Below are 22,244 nucleotides of genomic sequence, written 5' to 3'. Positions count from 1 at the left end.
TGTCCTAGGACTGGGTTGTTATTCTCCCCAAAATGCTGTGTGTACATTTTCACCCCTGAAAGAAAGTATACTTGGAGTGAACACTGTCAACTCAGTCTGAGGCCTTTTCAGTAGCCAGTTAGGACTGTTGAAAAGGGAAGGGTCGTGGTACTGGCTCAAAGCCTGTCAAAACCAAAACGCTAGTCCCGGAAGCAAGCATGGCAGGCTGGAGTGTGGCCCTGCTTCCCCTTGAGCCTGAGCTGGGTTGAATGGCAAATGTTAGCTCAATAGCAACTGTCAGGGTAGACAAAGGTATAGGAAACCTAGAGCAGCGGTAGCAGCCCAGAATGAGGAGACTGGACAGTGCATAGAAAATGACTGTGCATTATAGATGGCTATTTGGAATAGTGTCTCCTAGCCATGATACTGCACAAAACAGGATTTTTGACAAAATAATTGATAAAAGTGGTGGGATGTGTCCCATCTTGCTTTCCATTTACTTTGATAAATGATGACCAAAAGCAACTTCAGAAGGAAGGGGATAACTTGGCTTATACATCCCCACATAGCCCATCATCGAAGAAAGCCAAGTCAGGAGCCTGGAGGCATGAACTGAAGCAGAACCCAGGAAAGAATACTGATTATTGGCTTTCTTCCTGGGCTTATGTTCAGCTACCTTTTTTTGCTTTTCCCAAGACCTCCTACCCAGAAGTGGAACCAGCGATGGTAGGCTAGGCCCTCCCACATCAATTATTAACCAAGAAAATCATTAAAATTATGGACTTATTGTGGTGGTTTGAATGAACATGGCCCACATAGCCTCATGTATTTGAATGTTTGGTTGACAGTTGGTGGACTGTTGGGATGATTAGGAGGTGTGGCTTTGTTGGAGGTGGTGTGTCACTAGGGCTGGGCTTGACATTTCAAATGCCAATTCCAGGCCCAGTTTCTCTCTCCCTCCTCCCTCCCCGTCCCTCTTTCCTTCCTTTGCTATACCCTGGACACCCCCTCCAACTTGCTGATAAAATGTAAACTTACAGCTGCCACTCAGGCACCATGTCTGCTGCCATACTCCCCACCATGATGGAAAAAAATAACCCTGTAAAACTGAAAATCAGAGCACTGGACTGAGCTCCCAAGATCCAGTTGAAGAGTGGAAGGAGTGAGAATATGAGCAAGGAATTCAAGACTATGAGGGGTTCACCCACTGAGACAGTTTTCTTGAGCTAATGGGAGCTCATCAACTCCAACCGGACTGGGAGTGAACAAGCATGGGAACAACAAAGCCCCTTTGAAGGGGGTTGACAGTTGGGGCAGACTGAGGGGCCACTGATAGTGACACTGGGATGTGTCTCTACTTCATGTACTGGCTTTTTGGGATCCTATTCTCTTTGGATGTAAACCTTGCTCAATCTAGATGTAGTAGGGAGGGCCTTAGACTTTTCACAGAGCAGGGTGCATGGCCCTCTCTTAGGATTGGAGGGGGTGGGTGGGAGGGTCTGTGGAGGGAGAGGGAAGGGACTGGAAGAGGGGAGGGAGTGGGAATTTGGATTGGTATTTTTTTTAAGTAATCAAAAAAATAAAATAAAAGCAAAAAAATGCAGAGCAACAACAACAAAAAAAAAACCCTGAAAGCAAACCCCCAATGAAATGTTTTCCTTTCAAGGCTACCTTGGCCATGGTACCTCTTCACAGCAATAGAACAAGAACTAAGACACAGGCCTCTAGGTTAATCTGATGGAGGCAATACCTTGACCAAGCTTTCTTTTTCCCAGATATGTCTAGGTTTGTTTCAAGCTGTTCAAACCTAACCAGTATAGGAGCATTTTCTGCTGTATCGGACATTTTAACAGGTCCTTTTTGTACGTTCCTAGCTGCCCAGTTCTGACTGGTACGTACTTTCAGCGGCCCATCATCTTGGGCCTTTAGCTATCCTAATCACCCTTTGTAAAAATGTTTCCTTAAATGCTAGTAACTCTTGAGTGCCCTATATATCTACAGAAACATTTGGAGGGACAATGAAAACATCAGTTAAGGATGTTAAACAAAGAAACCATATAGGTTTTTGTTTTGTTTTGTTTCGAGACAGGGTTTCTCTGTAGCTTTGGAGCCTGTCCTGGAACTAGCTCTTGTAGACCAGGCCTGCCTCTACCTCCCAAGTGCTGGGATTAAAGGCGTGTACCACCACCACCCAGCTACATATAGGTTTTTAAAAAGCTACTTCCAGGTACTATATTATTACTATTACTGTCAGGTTTAGTCTGTCATAGAAAGAAACTTATTTGTTTTGAAACAGGCTGTGTTTTACAGACACTCATAACCAGTTACGTTCCCGAGATGGAGTGGCTGTTGCTGTGAAGTAGTGTCCAGTGCTCAGACAAAAATGAAAACATGGCACCAGACATCTACATCACCCTCTCCAAAGCTGAGAAAACATCACAGGAGAGGGTGGAACGAACATAAAAGTCAGAGAAGGGAACTGACCAGTATGCATCTCTTTGCACCACATTGAAACACACCTTCTTGGAGGGAGGAAAGCAGTGCCTATGACTCAGGATGCTAACAAAATTTAGAAGCCTCAGGAAATCCCACGAAAGTTCCAAGATTTATAAGGACACCCACCCCACCCCCAAGACTGAAAGCCTGGGACACAATTTCTGAGAAGAGGATACTCTCCAACTGTCCAAAATATCTGCAAATTGTTCAGGGTGCTCCAGGAATACAGTGCCCATTCGTCATGTTCCGTGCTATGGTAAGCTTCCTGGTGATGCAACCACCATTAAGCAGCCATCTATGCTCCTGCACGCAACCTCTCGTCTATGTTCCTAAATGCAACCCCAATAAACTCATTGGTTCACTGAACTAGACTTTGGTGAGTTTGTTTCCCTGATCTGTCATGGGTGCCCTATCTGCACTGAATAGAAATTTGCTTGATTCTTTTCAGGAAAAAAAAATCATGCAATAAGAAAAAAGTGAAGACACAGCTACAATATACAACTCTACTATCGAGGGGAGCATCTCAAATGATATTGAGTTAAGTACATTCACATTCAATTGGTGAAATAAGGGACACACGGAGAAAGGACAAATTAATATAAAGTATGATTTAGACACAAAAGAGAGCCCTTTGGTGGGTGCTAATATTTTTAAACTGGCTGAAACAGGAGGTATCTTAATGGATAATGGTTCATCTCTAAAACATACTGTAGCCAGCAATGAAACCCTGGCCAGAATGGGGAGCAGTAAGTGGTGCTTAAGTGTTTTTCATAGTTTGAGGATATAAACGTGAATATCAAAACTTCCTGGACCTCTTGGAGCAAGTAGAATCCTAAGAATAAAGGCCATCATTTTATACTGCCACTATTCTCTATAGAAACAGTGATGTCATGAAATTGAAGTTCTAATACCAGCTGGCAAGTAAGGCTTTAGGAGAGCATGGAGGGTTGAGGAAGGCCACACCATCTTGAGGCAGACTGGAAGTGTCATCGCAGCATCCAAATTCTCCCAACGGTCCCAAATGATTGCCTACTGCGGTACTATCAAGGTAGAAGCTTCCTTTTTGGCTAGAATAGGAGGTGTCTTGTTAGTATCTAAAACAGCCTTGAGTTCTTACTCTTCATTTTACTTGGGATAACTAAGAATGACTTTGGTCAAAATTTCTCTCTTTCAACACAAATCGACAGATCTCTTGCTACATAACTCTGGTGCTGTAGTGAGAAATTCAAAGAGAGGGAAACTGAACTGGGAAAACTTTCCTTTACAAAGCCTGGGAACAGTTCTGTATGTGTAAATTATTCTCAAAGTCTAGTAGGGAAAGGAATGGGATGATTGATACTGAGAGGTTGTGAACTGTGTAAAATGTTATGAAACACATGTGCCCAACAAGACAGTGAAAATGTGGTCTACAGTAGGCAGGTTAGCATACTTTGGATATGAAATGGTTACTGAGCCTTCCGGGTGTGCCATGCCTTTGCTCAGGTTGCTACAACACTGGGTATTGTGACCCAACAAAGCCCCTCAGCATACCCCAGGGCCAGAGCCAGCCAGAGCCATCAGTCTGGTCCAACAGCTGACCGGGGTGGCAGGCAGCTGCAAGTGCCTAAGAACTTGGCACTGCCCACTTCCATCTAAAGGGGCACATCTCCCTTCTGGGTGGCACACATTCAGCCCAAGGTCCAAAAGAACTCCATCATCAAGGTAATGAGTTTATACCTTTTATCCTTTACAAATTTTGTAAGATCCAAATCTCACGAGGGATCTCTTAGCCTCTGGCTTTTTTGAAGCTAGTACTTGTTCACTAGCTCTTCAAAAAAACCCTCTCATCTGAGGATACAGGAAGCCCTTTTCTATGAGCTTTTCAAAGTTTTGTAGAGTTTATTAATTGGGAACATCCCCAAATCTCTAGGGAAGCGATCAAAGTAAGTATTGTATAAGAAAATTGTCACTAGATGATAACTTTGAAAAAAAAGAGGTCAAGGGACACAGGGAGAAAAGGGGAGGAAGGAAAGATAGGGAGAGAAGAGAAGGAGGATGAAAGAGGATAGGAAAAGAGGGAGAGAGGGAGAAAGAAGAGGGAGGAAAGGAAGGGAGATGGAAGAGGGAGAGTTGTAGATGGGGAGAAGGAAGGAGGGGGCAAGAGGGCAGAAAAGGGAGAGAAAGTGAAAGAGGTCTGAGAGAGGAAGGAAAATAGAGAAGGGAAAGGGAGGGAGGGAGTTAGAGGAAGTAAGTCAGATGGAGAAAGGAGTGGAAAGGCTCAGAGGATGGGGAAGGGAGGGAAGAGAGATAAAGAGGAAACAGGAGGAAGGGGAGAAAGGGAGGTTGAAGATGGGGAAACAAGGAGGATAGAGAGTAAAGGAAGGGAGGTGGGAGGGGAGAAAGGATGAGGAAGAAGGGGTAACGGGGAGGGAGGGGAGGGAGAAGAGATGAAGCAGAGGAGAGGGAGGAAGGATAGAGAAAAAGGGAGGGGGAGGAATGGAAAGATGGAGAGGAGAGAGGAGAGGAGAGGAGAGATGGAGAGAGGGAAGAGGGAGAGGAGGAGGGATGGGAGGGAGGAGAGCTGAAGAGAGGGAGGAGGGAGGGAGGATGGGGAATAAAGGGGGAGGAAGGAGTGGAGGAGGGAGAGGATAGCAAGGAGGGAGGAGGGATGAAGAGAGGGAGGGAGGATGGAGAATAAAGGGAGGGAGGAGGAAGTGGAGGAGGGAGTGGGGGAGGAGGGATGGAGAGGGAGGAGGCAGAATGGGAGGAAGGAGGAGGGAGGAAGTACAGAGAATGTTCAGAGGAAGAAAGGAGGGAGGGGAGAATGGAAAGAAGGAGTAAGGGAGAGAGATGGAGGGTGAAGGAGAAAAAGAAGGGGAGGAAGAATGGAGAAGAGAGGGGGAAGAGGAAAGATAGGGGCAGGAGAGAGGGAGTTGGAGGGAAGAAAAGCAAGAGATGGAGGGAGAGGGAGGAAGTGGAGAGGAGGAGAGGGACTAGGGATAATGATGAGTAATGGAAGGGGAGTGAGGATAGGAGGGAGGGAGAGAGAATTTCAAATTAGGGAAAGAGGGAGGAACAAGGGATAGGGAATGGAGTTAGGATGGAAAGATGAAGTGGGGGAGGGAGGAAGGGAGGGAAATGAAGGAGGACAAGAGAGGCAGGAGGAGGGAGGGTGGGTGGATGAGGAAAGGAGGCAGGAGGGAGATGGGGGAAGACAGAAGAGGAGGAGGAGGGAGAAGGGGAGGGGAGAAGAGGAGGGAGGCAGGAGCATAGAGGGAGACCAGAGCAAGAAGGGAGGAGGAAGGGAGAAAAGGAGAGCAAGGAGGAGGGAAAGAACAGAATGTGAGACAAATTTGAAGAGCTAGAGGGAAGAGGAAAGATCTAATAATCTAGTACACTGAAGGAGAAGAAATTTTTTTATAAGTGTAAAAATGAATTCCACAGCCCTCTAATACTTAGAAGAAATTTATCTCACTCACTAAATTCTGGAGAAAATACAAGTCCCAGACACCAAAACTCTCAATTGGGTAGACATAGATTACAACATATAACCCCTAGTCTCTAAACTTAAATTTGCTTCCTCGTGCACCACTTTTCCTGCTGGTGTCTTATGTCAACGTGATTACCATGTATCGAGATACTTAGTACCACATGTACCACATATTTTGACAAAAGTTATTGATCCTGTGCCTTAAAAATATCAGCACCGTTCCCCACTTTCACATCCTTTCTTCTCTGTGATTCTTAGCTCAAATCTCTATGAAGCAGATGGGGATCAGCCCCCCCCCCCCCACAAGGAGTTTTGTTTAAATTGACTTCATTTTATAAACCACATATAAGAATTTCACATTTCTTTTGCTTCTTCCTAAAGATGTCTGACGATATTGACTGGTTACACAGCCGCAGGGGCGTGTGCAAGGTAGATCTTTACAGCCCAAAAGGACAACAAGATCAGGACCGAAAAGTGGTAAGATACAAACTGACTTCAAGATAAACTCATGGAAGCTGATAGGTGGCTTCTCTAAGCATCTGAGCACAGTAAGGGCTTGCAGGGTCCAGAACAAGCATACATCACACAGGGATGAATCAGAGGAGGGGCAGAGTGGGGAGTGATGTAAGTCAACTGGAAAGAGTGGAAAGAGGGAGGAGTGGGGAGGGAGGGAGGCCTAAGAGGGGAGGAGCCTGAGGGGGGCCTAAAAGGGAGGAGCCTTAGGGGAGTGGCCTAAAAGGGAGGAGCCCAAGAGGGAAAGGATCATAAAGGGTGGAGTCTAAGTGGGAGGGGCCTAAGAGGAGGGAAGGTCCCTAGAGGAGGGAGGGGACCTAAGAGGGAGGGGCCCAAGAGGAGAGGGAGGCAAAGGGGCAGAGCCTAAGTGGGAGGGGCCTAATAGGGAGAGGGGGCCTAAGAGGGAGGAGCCCAAGAGGGGAAAGACCTAAGTGGGAGGGGCCTGACAGGAGGGAGGGGCCTAAGAGGGAGGTGTCCAAATGGGAGGGGTCTAAGGCGTGGAGCCTATGTGGGAGGGTCCTAAAGGGTGGAACCTAAGTGGGAGGGGGTCCAAGTGGTGGAACCTAAGTGGGAGGGGCCTAAAGGGTGGAACCTAAGTGGGAGGGGCCTGGGAGGAGGGAGGGACCTAAGAGGGAGGCGTCCAAAAGAAGGGACTTAGGGGCAGAGCCTAAGTGGGAGTGGCCAAAGAGGGAGGAGTCCAAAAGGGGAGGGGGTCTAAGGGATGGAGCCTAAGTGGGAGGGGCCTAAGATGGAGGAGCCCAAGAGGAGAGGGGTCCAAGGGGTGGACCCTCAGTGGGAGAGTCCTAAAGGGTAGAACCTAAGTGGGAGGGGCCTGAAAGGAGGGAGGGGTTAAAGAGGGAGGAGTACAAAGGGGAAAGGCCTAAGTGGAAGGGGCCTGAGAGGGAGGAGCCCAAGAGGAGAGGGGACCTAAGGGGTGGGGCCTGGGTGGGAGGGGCCTAAGAGGGAGACCAAGAGGAGAGGGGCCTAAGGGGTGGAGCCTAAGTGGGAGGGGCCTGAGAGGAGGGAGGGGCCTAAGAGGAGTGAGGGGGGCTATCAGGGAGGAGCCCAAGAGGGGAGGGGCCAAAGGGGCAGAGACTAAATGGGAGGACCTAGGAGGAGGGAGGGGCCAGAGAGAAGTGAGAGGCCTGAGAGAGGAAGACCAAGGGGAGAGGGAGAAGGGACTTAAGGGCAGAGCCTAAGTGGGAGGGGCCTAAGAGGGAGGAACCCAGGAGGAGAGAGGGGCCTAAGAGGGAGGAGCCAAAAAGGGGAGAAGCCAAAAGGGCAGAGCCTAAGTGGGGAGATCTAAAAGGAGGGAGGGGCCTGAGAGGAGGGAGGGACCTGAGAGAGGGAGAACAAGGGGAGAGGGAACCAAAGGGCAGAGCCTAAGTGGGAGGGGCCTAAGAGGGAGGAGACCAAGAGGACAGGGGGCTGAAGGGGCGGAGGCTAAGTGGGAGGGTCCTAAAGGGTGGAACCTAAGTGGGAGGGGCCTAAGAGGAGGGAGGGGCCTAAGAGGGAGGCATCCAAAGGGAGGGGCTTAAGGGGCAGAGCCTAAGTGGGAGGGTCCTAAAGGGTGGAACCTAAATGGGAGGGGCCTGAGAGGAGAGAGGGGCCTAAGAGAGTGGTGCCGTGAGGGGCAGAGCCTAAGTGGGCGGGGCCTAAATTGTGGAACCTAAGTGGGAGGGGCCTGAGAGGAGGGAGGGGCCTAAGAGGGAGGCATCCAAAGAGGAGGGGCATAAGGGTTGGAGTCTAAGTGGGAGGGGCCTAAGAGGGAGGAGGCCAAGAGGAGAGGGGTTCCAAGTGGTGGAGCATAAGTGGGAGGGGCCTAAATTGTGAAACCTAAGTGGGAGGGGCCTGAGAGGAGGGAGGGGCCTAATAGGGAGGCATCCAAAGGGTAGGGGCTTAAGGGGCGGAGCCTAAGTGGGAGGGGCCTAAAGTGTGGAACCTAAGTGGGAGGGGCCGGAGAGGAGGGAGGAGCCTAAGAGAGAGGTATCCAAAGGGGAGGGGCTTAAGGGGAGGAGCCTAAGTGGGAGGGGCCTAAAGAGTGGAACCTAAGTGGGAGGGGCCTGATAGGAGGGAGGGGCCTAAGAGGGAGGCATCCAAAGGGGAGGGGCTTAAGGGGAGGAGCCTAAGTGGGAGGGTCCTAAAGGGCGGAACCTAAATGGGAGGGGCCTGAGAAGAGGGAGGGGCCTGAGAGAGGAGTCCAAAGGGGAGGGGGCTAAGGGGCGGATCCTAAGTGGGAGGGGCCTGAGAGGAGGGAGGGTACCTAAGAAGGACAGGTCCAAGAGAGAGGCCTAAAAAGCAGAGCCTAAGTGGGAGGGGCTTGAGAGAAGGGAGGGGCTTACGAGGGAGGAGTCCAAAAAGGGAGGGGTCTAAGGGGCATAGCCTAAGTGGGAGGGGCCTGAGAGGAAGGAGGAGCCTTGAGGAGGGTGCCGTAATGGAAGGAGCCAAAGCGAAGGAGCATAGAGGGGAAGGATATAAGGGGAGGAGTCTGAGATGAGGGCCTAAGAGAGGGAGGTGCCTAATAGGGAGGAGCCCAAAAAGGGGGAGCCTCAGAGGGGAAGGGCCTAAGGGGAAGAGCCTGAGAGGGGCTGAAGAGAGGGAGGGGCCTAAAATGGAAGAGCCCATGGGAGGACCTGAGAGGGGAGGAGCATAGGGGGAGGTAGGACCTACGAGGGAAGGAGTCTAATAGGAGGGAGGTGCCTAAAAGGGAGGAGCCCAAGAGGGGGAGCCTCAGATTGGAGGGGCCTAAGGGTAGGAGCCTAACAGGGAGGGACTGAAGAGAGGGAGGGGCCTGAGGTGGGAGGGATCTAAGAGGAAGAAGAGACCTAAGAGAGGAGGGGCCTAAGAGGAGAGAAGCTTAAGAGGAAAGAGGGGCCTAAGAATGAGAGGAGCCTGAGGAGGGGGGAGTGATGGCTGCCTAGTAACCAGCTTCTATTACCTACTACTATTTTTTTCTTTTCTTTTCTTTTCTTTTCTATTCTATTCTTTTCTTTTTTTTTATACCTAATACTACTTAAGCCATAATGTTTAGCTATCAGTGCACTGGGTCCAATCAGGAGGGCAAATTAGGGCAAATTACTTCAACTATTTCATACTGTTTCCCGTATTTTAAACTATTTGAATAGTACTTCATGTTTTCATCTTGGTCAAGTACCATCCTTTTTATTAGTTTCTTGCTGTATAACTTTGTAGCATTACAAATGATTCATCTTTAAACATGACCATCATCCTAAGCAATTATTTGTAACACCACAAGCTGCACATGCTACTACACTGTACCTATTAAACACAGAAATGCTTACCCACACACTACTAAAACATTTGCTATTATTGACAGTAAAATAGCACATCTTGAGAAAGACTGATGTAATAGAAAATGACCTAAATTGGAAGTTAGGGGAATTCAAATTTTGGTACCAAATCAGCCTTTTCACTTGTGCCAGTTGGGCCATGTCATCTCAGGTTTTTTCAATCAATATTCATGTATATTTTCTTTTGGACCACTCTTAAAATGTACATATACTATCAGTGAATTTTCACAAGAATTTCATAAGGTAAGTGCTAGTATCATCTCCAAGACAGAAATTGTGACCCTTCCTCTAGAACTTGTCTAAATTTGCCCTCCTAATGTTGTGCAGATATGCTTTGTGGACGTGTCCACCCTGAATGTTGAAGATAAAGATTCCAAGGTGGGTATTTCCCGTTCAAAGTCCAAGAGGGTGAGAACTGACTGAGGAGGCTTTTCTGTGAAGTATGATGAAGGGGAAGGGAGAGGCAGAGGAGAGGGAAGGTGGAAGCCATTCAGGGGGAAAGGGATTCAAGGGGAAGGGATTCAAAAGAAAGGGATTCAGGGGAAGGGATTCAGGGGAAGGGATTCAGAAGGAAGGGATTCAGGGGGAAGGGATTCAGGGGAAGGGATTCAGAAGAAAGGGGGAAGGGATTCAGGGGAAGGGATTCAGAAGGAAGGGGGAAGGGATTCAGGGGAAGGGATTCAGAAGGAAGGGATTCAGGGGGAAGGGATTCAGGGGGAAGGGATTCAGGGGGAAGGGATTCAGGGGGAAGGGATTCAGGGGAAGGGATTCAGAAGAAAGGGGGAAGGGATTCAGGGGAAGGGATTCAGAAGGAAGGGATTCAGGGGGAAGGGATTCAGGGGAAGGGATTCAGAAGGAAGGGATTCAGGGGAAGGGATTCAGGGGAAGGGATTCAGAAGGAAGGGATTCAGAAGGAAGGGATTCAGGAGGAAGGGATTCAGGGGGAAGGGATTCAGGAGGAAGGGATTCAAAAGGAAGGGATTCAGGGGGAAGGGATTCAGGGGAAGGGATTCAGAGGGAAGGGATTCAGGGGGAAGCGATTCAGGGGGAAGCGATTCAGGGGGAAGGTCCAGGGTATCTGCTTCTGAATTTTTTGTTATTCTTGATAATGAATTTCATTTTAGAAGTCACAGCAGTGGTTGGGTTAAATAAAAGCATGGGCACACATAATCTGTTCAAAAGGTGGTAAGAGATGGCTCTTGAGACTGATAGTCTTGCGTGCCATCAGAGGACAAATCAGCAATTTGGGAAAATAACCTTGTCTAATTCTTCAAAATTTGTAGCATTGCAACCCTGCCTTTTCTGGAGAAACAAATAGATGATGAGAGACATGACCTCCATGCTATGAACTTGTAGCCTAAGGGGAGGGGGCAGCTTGGAGGAATCTCAAATATCAACTTCTTAATCAAAATCTCACCTTTTAATTCCACAGGGTGCTGCTGGTTCCAGGTCTGAAGGCGAGTTAGATCTGGAGAACCTGGCAGAAAGGGAGATTATTGTGATCAAGGACACTGAAAAGCAAGACCAGTCTAAGGTGACTTAGCCTCTAAGGTTCTATCACTCCTCATTTCTAGCGCCCAATATTAAGTCTGAAGACTCTGGGTCACAGACAGTAAGGAAATGGTTGTACAATAGGTCCACCACCCTGGAACACATGCCCTTTTAGAAAACACAGGACTAAGTTCAGAGCCATGGTAAGTTTCACATGCAGGTATTTTTAACGGGTGTTCGTTAATCACAAAGGTTCAGAATACCCCCTTTAACTTGAAGGTATCTACTCCAAGCATAAGCTTGCTCTCCTTGGTCTAAGAAAGATGTACACATAGTCTCAACCTGCTGATTTGTACTATGCTCATGTGTCTCATATTGCCCACCATTCAGTAAGGAATAAAGATAAGATCACCTTCCTGGACCTGGGGGGAGTTGGAAGGACCTTGGTCTTAACATAGAGTGGGCAACCCCAATGGCTCCTTGGCCTGGAGAGGGAGGGAGGGAGGGAGGGGGGGTATGGGTGGAGGGAAGAGGAGGGAAGTGGGAGAAGGAGGGGAAGAGATGGAAATTTAAAAAAAATAAAAATGAAAAAAGACATCAGAAAAAAAAAGAAACAGAGAAAATACACAATAAAGAATTTGAGTACCTAGGAGCTAATATACACAAGCTGCTGAAAAGGTTCAAATTAGAAGCAATGAGACTTGAAGACTATGTTCACACCCCAAATTCATTTGTTTTTGTGTATTTCGAGTTACATGTCAGGCTCATGGTTCTGAGAGGGCATCGAAACACATTCCTACAAGCCTGGGTGACTGGTAATGGAAAGAATATTTGGCTTTAATTCAAAGAAGTCAAGGGCTTTCTGTTCCCCGTCTCTAGACTCATATGTCATATGCAAAAGATCATTTATGATTTCAGACAAAGTTGCAATGAGGCCAGTGGCCCTGAAAGAAGTAAAACAACTTACAGAACACTCTTGAAAGTTCTGGAAGTTATTCGGGGGTGGCCAGTTCCACCATATACTCTTTAAAAGGCACAGTTTGGGGCTGGAGAGATGCCTCCGAGGTGAAGAGCACTGACAGCTCTTCTAGAGAGCCCAGGTTCAATTCCCAGCACCCGTGTGGTACTGCAGCTCCAGTTTCAGGGCATCTGACACACTTGCCTGGCCTCCACAGGCACGACATATGGAAGTGGTACAGATTTACATGCAGACAAAATACGCATGCACATGAAATAAAACAAAAAATAATTTTAAAAAGAAAAAATAATGGTACAACTTAGACCTAGGGTTTCTTTTTAAAAGAGCAGCCCAGGCTTCCTGCACACAATACACATCACCTTGATCATAACTTAAACCTATTTTCGAAAAATATGGCCTTATGACAAATTTCCATGGATTCAGTAAACTGAGAGGAGGCAAAACAGAGGCAAAGAGCAAAGTATTTCTTAATTAATAAATTAAAGTTGTACATATACATTTATATAAACATAAACATACACAATCACAAATTATATATTTAATAATATAAACATATATAACATCAAAACATTCATACCTATCTAGCTAATGTATTTAAAGTAATTTATACAAACAAAGATACACACATGACTAGCTACAGGTCACATAAACACATACATGCATTGATAAATATACTGACTGACCTTTATATAGACTTAACATATACAAAGACATGTGGTCAGATGTACTGATGTACCCACATGTGGGAAGCATAAACACTCAACATTTACATTAATGCACACAATGTATAAGCACGTAGTAACACTTATAAACCTTGATCAGAACACAGTAGCCCTAATAAATTCAGATATTGACATATACATTTATAAATGCATATGGAAAGACCTATGTGCATACACAATCATGACTGACATGCATACAGACATACATAAAGTAACACATATTCACTAACACACTTGTTTGATACTTTGATACATTGACACAATTGCAATTATATACCTATTTGTTATTCACAATACATTCAAATAAACTAATAGTAGAATAAAATAATCCATGTAACAAATCAAAATAACATGGAATTGTTATTTTAAACAATAAAATTGCTATTACTTAAAACATGAATTTATGATTAAACAATTAATGGTAGTGAGTATATTATTAAAATTGACAGGAACATCTTAACATATTCAGACATACTGATATACACAAGTGTATTTTTCCATTTGCTAGTATGTACAAAATGCATGCTTGTGTTGGCTTACACAGTAGACATGCATATTACATACATATGCATATGAAATTGGCAAACACATTGGCAACACTTGCAAATAGTTAAGTCTACAAGCATATATACCAACTCTGAGCTTCTGTTGTTATGTGCTTGAATGTTCATTAATGGATATTATCCGCTAATGAAGTAAGCCAAATCTCTAATCTATTACTTAGAAGCTATCTCTTCTAACAAGAAAATAAAAAGGCAGAAGTAGCCTACCCAAAACTCTTCAAACACTTATGGAAAGGTGTTCTTCTTTTTCTAGACGGAGGGATCTGTGTGTCTTTTCAAACAAGCTCCCTCCGATCCCTTAAGTGTCCTCAATTGGCTCCTCAATGATCTCCAGAAGTATGCCTTGGGTTTCCAACATGCACTAAGCCCCTCAGCCACTAGCTGTAAACATAAAGTAGGAGACCTAGAGGGTGATTACAGCAAAATACACTCCGAGAACTGCTACAGTGTGTATGCTGATCAACTAAACATGGATTTTTTGAACCAAGGATCTCAAAACCTACGCCTAGAAATGGCGGCATCCAAAAACACCAACAATAACCAAAGTCCCTCAAACCCTGCAGCCAAATCTCCTAGCAATCAGAGGTCAGTTGCCACCCCAGATAGAGAGTGCTCTATGGATGATCTTTCCTTCTATGTCAACCGACTGTCATCTCTGGTGATTCAAATGGCCCGAAAGGAAATCAAGGACAAATTGGAAGGTGGAAGCAAGTGCCTCCATCATTCAATTTATGCAGCTCCCGGAGAAAAGGGGAAAACCAGCCCCCGAAGTGCTGTTAGCAAGATTGCTTCTGAGATGGCCCATGAAGCTGTAGAGCTGACCTCAGCAGAAATGCGCGGCACTGGTGAGGAATGCAGGGATGGTGGCCGGAAAACCTTTCTCTATAGTGAATTATCGAACAAGAACAAGTGTGGAGAGAAGCAGATGTGCCCAAAAGATAGCAAAGAATTTGCAGATTCCATCAGCAAGGGGCTCATGGTTTATGCAAATCAGGTGGCATCTGACATGATGGTGTCTGTTATGAAAACTTTGAAAGTCCACAGCTGCGGGAAGCCGATTCCAGCTTGTGTGGTCCTGAAGAGGGTACTCTTGAAGCACACCAAGGAAATTGTGTCTGATCTGATTGATTCATGCATGAAGAACTTGCATAACATCACAGGAGTCCTGATGACAGACTCAGACTTTGTTTCTGCTGTCAAAAGGAACCTTTTCAATCATGGAAAACAAAATGCAGCAGACATCATGGAGGCCATGCTAAAGCGTCTGGTCAGCGCTCTTCTTGGTGAGAAGAAGGAGACTAAATCTCAGAGTCTGGCGTATGCAACCTTGAAAGCTGGAACTTCTGATCCGAAATGCAAGAATCAGAGCCTTGAATTCTCAGCGATGAAAGCGGAGATGAAAGGAAAAGATAAATGCAAGGGGAAAACAGATCCGTGCTGCAAGTCGCTGACAAGCGCTGAGAAGGTCAGTGAACATATCCTCAAAGAGAGCCTCACCATGTGGAACCAGAAGCAAGGCAACCAAGGCAGGATGCCTAACAAAGTCTGTGCCAATAAAGATGAGAAGAGAGAAAAGATCAGTCCTTCCACAGACTCACTGGCCAAAGATCTGATTGTCTCTGCCCTCATGCTGATACAGTACCATCTGACCCAACAAGCGAAGGGCAAAGATGCTTGTGAGGAAGACTGCCCTGGTTCCTCCATGGGATATATGTCCCAACAAAGTACACAGTATGAGAAGTGCGGAAGTGGCCAGAGCGCTAAATCACTCTCAATGAAGCATTTTGAAAGCCGTGGAGCTGCTGGACCATCCGCATGTGGGAAGGAGAGTCAACTGGATTCGCAGAAGCTGGATATGTCAAACATGGTTCTGTCACTGATTCAGAAACTTCTTAGCGAGAGTCCTTTCAACTGTGACGAGCTACCTGAAGGTGAGAACAAGCGTTGTCCTGAGCCTAGAGCAAGCAAAGCACCTCCCGTGCCCAAGAGACCTGAAGATCAATGCCCAGACAATTCAGAAACGGACTTCATCAGTGGGATGAAGCAAATGAACCGCCAATTTATAGACCAATTGGTAGAATCCGTGATGAAACTATGCCTGATTATGGCAAAGTACAGCAACAATGGAGCAGCCCTGGCTGAGCTGGAAGAACAAGCAGCCCTGGCAGCTAGTAGTTCCAGATGTGGCCGCGATGGTGCCATGTCCCAGTATCAAGATGCTCCGGGCCCTGAAGTTATCGTCAACAATCAGTGCTCTACAAGTAACTTGCAGAAGCAGCTGCAGGCTGTCCTGCAGTGGATTGCAGCCTCCCAGTTTAACGTGCCCATGCTCTACTTCATGGGGGACGATGATGGACAACTAGAGAAGGTAAGAAATGCATTAAGGCCTGACAAATTAAAGGTAGAATGGGTGGATGTGGGCAGGATAGCATTAATACATAACCACATTCTCTATCACACACACACACACACACACACTGCTGCAGTTCCCACATTAGATAGATTGCAGAGAAATCACAGTTAAATCATTTTCAGTATAGGAGCTGAAACGAAAACATGAAATTCTCCTTGCACCCATGCCATAGTTTATTTTAAAGGGATGGAGAGTAGTGGCGACCCCAGACTTAGACCTAGAAATAGGCACAGACTAACTTGAGGGTCTGTGACCTGGTGAGAAGTACTCCGTAAACACAGCTTATTTCCAGAAGGCTTAAGGAAAAGGAATAGGCATGTCAGCAGCCTCCAGCTCTAACTTTAACCCAGTAGACAGGCACATGGAGATGGCAGTTCACTTTGCCTAGCGGCTCCTCTTTCTGAAAATGATCCGATTACTCAAGCCAACACTGTTCTCTCCACAGCTCCCTGAAGTTTCGGCCAAGGCAGCAGAGAAGGGGTACAGTGTCGGAGACCTTCTTCAGGAGGTCATGAAGTTTGCCAAGGAACGACAACTGGATGAAGCCGTGGGCAACATGGCCAGGAAGCAACTGCTGGACTGGCTTCTGGCTAACCTGTAAGCTAAGAACTCCTTCGACTCCCCTCCGTCATCCTCTCCCCGGCAGCAATTCAACCCCAGCTGGAGCCACCCTCACCATCAGGCTGGTGACTGCACAACTGTGATCACGTTTACCAATACATCTGAGCAGTTGTACTGTGAAAATACTGGGTGCCCTCCCTGGGCAGCATGAATAAAAAAAATCAAAAGGCAGTTTTCTTGATCTGATATATTGGAGGGAAGGGAGGGGAAATGGGTTCCTTTCCCATGGCTGGTGAGAGTGTTGGATTTGGGTCCAGATACCACTCTGGGCTATTTTCTGAGCACCCAAGACCCAAGGTCTGTTTTACCAAAACCTCCATTTACAGTCTATTGAGAATTCTATCATCTATGACCTTGTTTCTGTTAGAATAGCAAGCTCAGCTAGATATTTCCCTTTCTAACCCCAGGCATATGTCTTTCTTGGACTTTGGTAAGAGTGTAAAGACACACTTGTTTAAAATAAATGCACTTGTTTGTCATAGCCTGGAAACAACCTAAATGCCCTTTGACCAAAGAATGGATGAGGAAAATGGTATACAATGGAGTACTACACAGCAGAAAAAATAACGACATCTTGAATTTTGCAGGCAAATGGATGGATCTAGAAAACATAATTTTGAGTGAGGTAACCCAGACACAGAAAGACAATTATCACATGTACTCACTCATAGGTGGTTTTTAAACATAAAGCAAAGAAAGCCAGCTCACAAACCATAATCCCAGAGAACTTAGACAACAATGAAGACACTAAGAGAGACTTACATAGATCTAATCTACATGGGAAGTAGAAAAAGACAAGATCTCCTGAGTAAATTGGGAGCATGGGGACCTTGGAAGAGGGTTGACGGGGAGGGGAGAGGAAGGGAGGGGAGCAGAGAAAAATGTAGAGCTCAATAAAAAATAAGTGCACACACACACACGCATGCACATGGGTACACACACGAACATAGAGACACATATGACACCCACAAAGACACAGACACATACATGGGCACACACAGAGACACATACAGACATGCACAAACACACACACGAGTTCCCTACACATGGCTAAATGTTGAGATCTGATTCTCCGCCCTTTCAGTTGATCAGACTTCCTTATCGTTCACTAATCTGAGAGGAAAATAGTCCAAGAATATGAAGTTAAAAGATGGGAAATCGCCCTTCAACCACAGTATTACAGAGTTTTAAAGTCTCCATAGGGCCCAGGCACTAAGGTCCTACAAATTCTACACTTCTCGGGAATCAATCAGACTGGAATTGATCGCAGGCCAAAGCAAGGCAGTAGTCTCAACTCTGTGGCCTCCGTCAACTCGATTACTATATACTCAGGGCGTGCTCTGTCCCTCTGGAGGTGCTGGGTGTGGCATAGAATCTGGTCTTGGAGCCTTTGTCTGTAAAATGTAGGCACAGACCATATGCACACTCTTTGGGGGCTAATCTGGAGGAACGGGTGTGACAATGTGTTGCACCCAGTAGATTTTGTTATAAATGTAAAGGCGTGAAGAAATCCACACTTCCCAAAGCCTGCCCTAACAAAATTTGGAGTGCTTAGTTTCCGAACTGAACACAAGAACCATCAGCATAGGAATCAAGTAAGAGGCAGGTAAGGGGCAAGGGACAGGGGCCAAGATGCCTTCCCTCCACACTACCTGGGGCCAGCCAGAAGGAAAGACCGGCAGGCCTCCTTCAATCCGTTCCTTTCAAAGGCCCAGACCTGCCAGGATGAAACTGAACATTTCCCAGGCTTACCCAGCCCTGTGTAAAGTTCTGTAGTTGAGTCAGCACAGATCACTTTTTGCCCTTGAAGAAAATCCTTGATAAACAACTCCTGAGACGAAGGCTGCATTTATAATGACTCAGGCCTTTGCAAGCACAGCTGGGTCCCATGATAGCTTACTTTCCTGATTAACTTGGCGCTTACCTTGCTCCTGATTTGTATTATAAGGCAGCCTTGGGGATTCCTTGAAATGTGGAAACGGAGCAAAGGAAGTTACATAGTCTGTTAAATGAGGAGGGTCGGGCAAGATGCTCTCTAAGGGAACTTCAGTTTTGACGTTGGAGGATTATGAGACCTAGTCCTCCCTCCAGACTTTCTCCAGGAACTGTATGTGGTTAATAGGTAAATTTGGGGTGAGGAAATTTGATCTTTTCCAGACCCAACTGACAGATCCCAGCAGAGAGAGGAATGCTTTGGGCTACAAGAGCCCTGACAACAGTCTGGAGGATCTCAAGAGTCAGGGATTATTCCTGGAGGGTGAGGCCCTGACCTTTGACCTCTGTAAATGAGAAGTGGTCCTAAGCATCCCAATAGCAACGTGGCCACACTCCATAGGAGCAGCTGGAAAAGCTCAAGGCTTATGCTGAGCTGAGAGCGCTGCCTTAGCGGGAAAAGGAAGCAAGGCAGGGAAACAGGATCCTTTCCTGGCAGGAAGTACAGTCTTCTTGACGGCCCCTAATCGTTTCAGTCTCTCTAAAATAAGACCTCCATTTCAAAAGGAAGTCACGAGTGAAATTTCTCTAGGAGGTTATGACAGGACCATAGTTGCACTGTGCTGAGGCAAAAGAGGTAGGTACTTGTCTGCGCCAAAAACTGAGCTAGTGCCAAGGACAAAGGCGCTGAGCTTTGACTCTTCTGCATGGACAGGCTCTGTGGGAGCCTTCTCAGCTTGGTTGATCACCTTCCTGAACCTGGGGGGAGTTGGGAGGACCTTGGTCTTAACATAGAGTAGGGAACCCCGATGGCTCCTTGGCCTGAAGAGGGAGGGAGGGGGGGTATGGGGGAAGGAAGAAGGGAGGAGATGAAAAATTTTAAATATAAGAAAATAAACCAAAAAAAAAAAAAAACTGAGCTAGCAAGATACAGTCCATACACGTACGCAACATATCTTGGTCATATCCATCCCCAGCCCTCCATCCACCCCCAAGGCACTCCCTACAACACATCTCCTTCCCAACTTCACGCCATTTGTTTATAACCCACCGAGTCCAGTTCATACTGCTCACATGTAGACGTGGGGTCATCCACTGGGGGCATAAGCAACCTCACAATGATCATCCTCCCCAAAGAAAAAGTGACTCTCTCTTCCTCAGCAGCTACCAACTGCCAATAGTTCCTCAGAAGGAGGGCATGCAGGTCTTACGTAGGTAACCACAGCTCCTCTGAACTCATGTGTGCAACAGTCATGTTCCACCCTGCAAACAGTATCCCTCAGCACCCTCCCCATCCTCCAGCTCTTCCACTCTTCTACCCCCCCCCCTTCTGTTCGTTCTCCCATGCCGTTCCCTCTGTGTTGTCTTTGGTGGGAGGGCTGGTACAGCTATTCCACTTCTGACTGAGCACTCGGAGTTGCTTATTCTCAGTTCTTCAGCGCTTAGGAGTCCCTATTACCCACTACCCATGGCAATAAGTTTCTATGACCAAGGTTGATAGTAGCACAAATCTACGGATATAAACATAAATATTCAAAAAGCAGTTTAACAGCATGAGCATTTAGAAAAACAATACAAATACATTCTTTTCTAGGGTCTATGTCTTCCTTATTCACCATTTCCGAGTATGGTTACAGAAGCAAGCCTTAAACCTAACCAAGATAGTGGTTAATACTCCCATAAATAATCTTGCTACTATTGTACCGGTGGACATAGCTTGCTTTGCAGTCAGGACGGTAGTATGCAAAATCCATCACTGGATAAGACCATTGATGTCTTTCTACCCCAGCAGCCCTATGTAGCAATGTCCAGCACCAAGAAAGCTAAGCAGCAAGGAGAGAGCGTCCTGAACACTTCAAGATAGTCATCTCCAGTTGCAGGACAAAGAGAAATAAAAGTTAATGACATTTTAAAATAGTGTCAAAACCCACACAGTGAACAAAAAGCTACAACGTTGTAATACAAAAGAGCAGCCACACCATAATAGGAAACACTGGTAAAAATTCATTTGTGAGAATAATACATTATAGGAGTTGACCAAGACAATATATTAGAAACTGTGTTGCCATAAAAGCCTGTATCAGCACACAAAAAAAAAGACAATAAAGCACCTGCCTAAAGAACTGAGGAAGGAAACAAAATCCACATTAGACAAGTTTAATAAGTGGTAATAAAATTTGAAGCAAGGCAGAAAACTTGTGAAACTTAAAAAAAGGGAAAAAGTGAAACTTATTTCACTTAAAAAGCAAGGAGTGGTGGGTGAGGCAGCACTTTCTTTCAGGCTTGATAGGCAGACATATTCCCCCAACAAAAGCTCTTAGATAATTTCTTGCTCAAAACAGAAATCTGGGCCAGGGAGATGGTTCAGCAGGTGAAGTTGTTTGTTACCAGTCCCCAGAACCCACGTGGTGGAAAGGGAGAATTGACCCCTAGAAGTTGTTCACACACAGCACGCATAAAACACACACACACAAAAGAAATTCATTGTTGTCGTTACAATTCTCCCTTAACGTAGTTCCAGTAATGCCAGAAGGAAAAAAAAATGAGTAAGGAAAAATGGTCAGTTAAACTGCCATTATTGCAAATGACATTTGGGTATATCCATGAAAGCAAAACCCCAAAGAGGTTTGCAAATGGACATGAGAGAAGACATTGGCAACCTGCAAGAATCGACCACCAACTAGTTCTGCTGCAGTATGCTGAGGTGTCAGAGCACGCAATAAATCTAAAATTATCTAGTCACCCAGCTAGAGAAAAAAATCAAAGGCCTTTACAATAGTTAAAATAGACTCTTGGCTTTTAGAGGGGTTCCAGGCACCGGGTGCTTTACTGCATTTATATGGATGAGGAATCATAGGTGTGGATCCAATCGCCTTTCTCAAGGTCTGCCAGTAAGTGGGAGTGAGATGAGAAATACACATTTACCTCAGGTCAAATTCTGTGTTCTTAAAATACGCTGACTTCCTATTAGTCTTTGTTTATTAAGGAACACAAACCTGTAGATCAGTGGTTCTGTACCTTCCTAATGCTGGGACCCTTAAATACAGTGTTGTGGTGACCTCCAAATATAAAATTATTTCTGCTGCTACTTCATAACGGTAGTTTTGCTACTGATATGAATCAGAATGTACATATTTTTGGAGATAGAGGTTGGCCAAGGGGGTCGAGACCCATGAGTCGAGACCCACTGTTATAAAACATGCACAGGAAAAAAAAATCAAAACTAAAGTAAGAACGAATGAGTAAAAATAAACCATGCTCCTGAGTTGGTCAAGAAACACTCTCTAACACAACAGTGCAGATCTTAGGGATTGTCAATTTGACACACGCTTCTAACTCAACACATAGACTTTATATAATGCTAACTTAATGCTCTCTAATTCAAATTTCTAGACTGTACATGATGCCAATTTCAATTTATAGGATAATCATATATCCCAAGGTATTTATTAATAGTAACTCCATGCTGGAGAAGCTCTTAAGTCCCTTGCTTGTTGAAATAGGGTCTCATTAGGTAGCCCATGCTGGTTTTGAAATCGCCACCCTCCTGGTTCCAGACTCTGGGTGATAGAATTGTAGGTTATGTGCCACTACACCAGGCTTCAGGGAAGATAAGGTGCTATCACATATATCTCCTGATATCTCCTGTATGTCCTTCCGGCCTAAACACCACACCCCTAATCTAAGTATGAAATATCATCAGACAGACACAAATTGAGTCATATTCTGTACCGGAAGTGACTTCAAAAGGCATA

General features: G+C 45.9%; 1 protein-coding gene across 1 annotated transcript; it reads left to right on the top strand.

The window, feature by feature from the left end:
* Positions 1–3,496: 3,496 nt before the first annotated feature.
* Positions 3,497–16,537, top strand: Akap4 (A-kinase anchoring protein 4). Its single transcript, XM_038317320.1, has 6 exons — positions 3,497–3,523; positions 6,326–6,421; positions 10,096–10,146; positions 11,201–11,302; positions 13,777–15,891; positions 16,382–16,537. The coding sequence occupies exons 1-6, from the start codon at positions 3,497–3,499 to the stop codon at positions 16,535–16,537; spliced, it is 2,547 nt and encodes an 848-aa protein (XP_038173248.1).
* The last annotated feature ends 5,707 nt before the right edge of the window (positions 16,538–22,244 follow it).

Source organism: Arvicola amphibius, chromosome X (assembly GCF_903992535.2).
Source record: "Arvicola amphibius chromosome X, mArvAmp1.2, whole genome shotgun sequence".
Lineage (NCBI taxonomy): Eukaryota > Metazoa > Chordata > Mammalia > Rodentia > Cricetidae > Arvicola > Arvicola amphibius.
This window is presented reverse-complemented; position numbering and strand designations above follow the sequence as displayed.

Excerpts from the sequence above, each read along its gene's own strand:
- Akap4 (XM_038317320.1), top strand. The coding sequence starts at position 3,497 with ATGATTGCCTACTGCGGTACTATCAAG. Across the intron at positions 11,303-13,776 it reads AAAAGCAAGACCAGTCTAAG|ACGGAGGGATCTGTGTGTCT; the intron begins GTGACTTAGCCT and ends TTCTTTTTCTAG. Across the intron at positions 15,892-16,381 it reads ATGATGGACAACTAGAGAAG|CTCCCTGAAGTTTCGGCCAA; the intron begins GTAAGAAATGCA and ends TTCTCTCCACAG.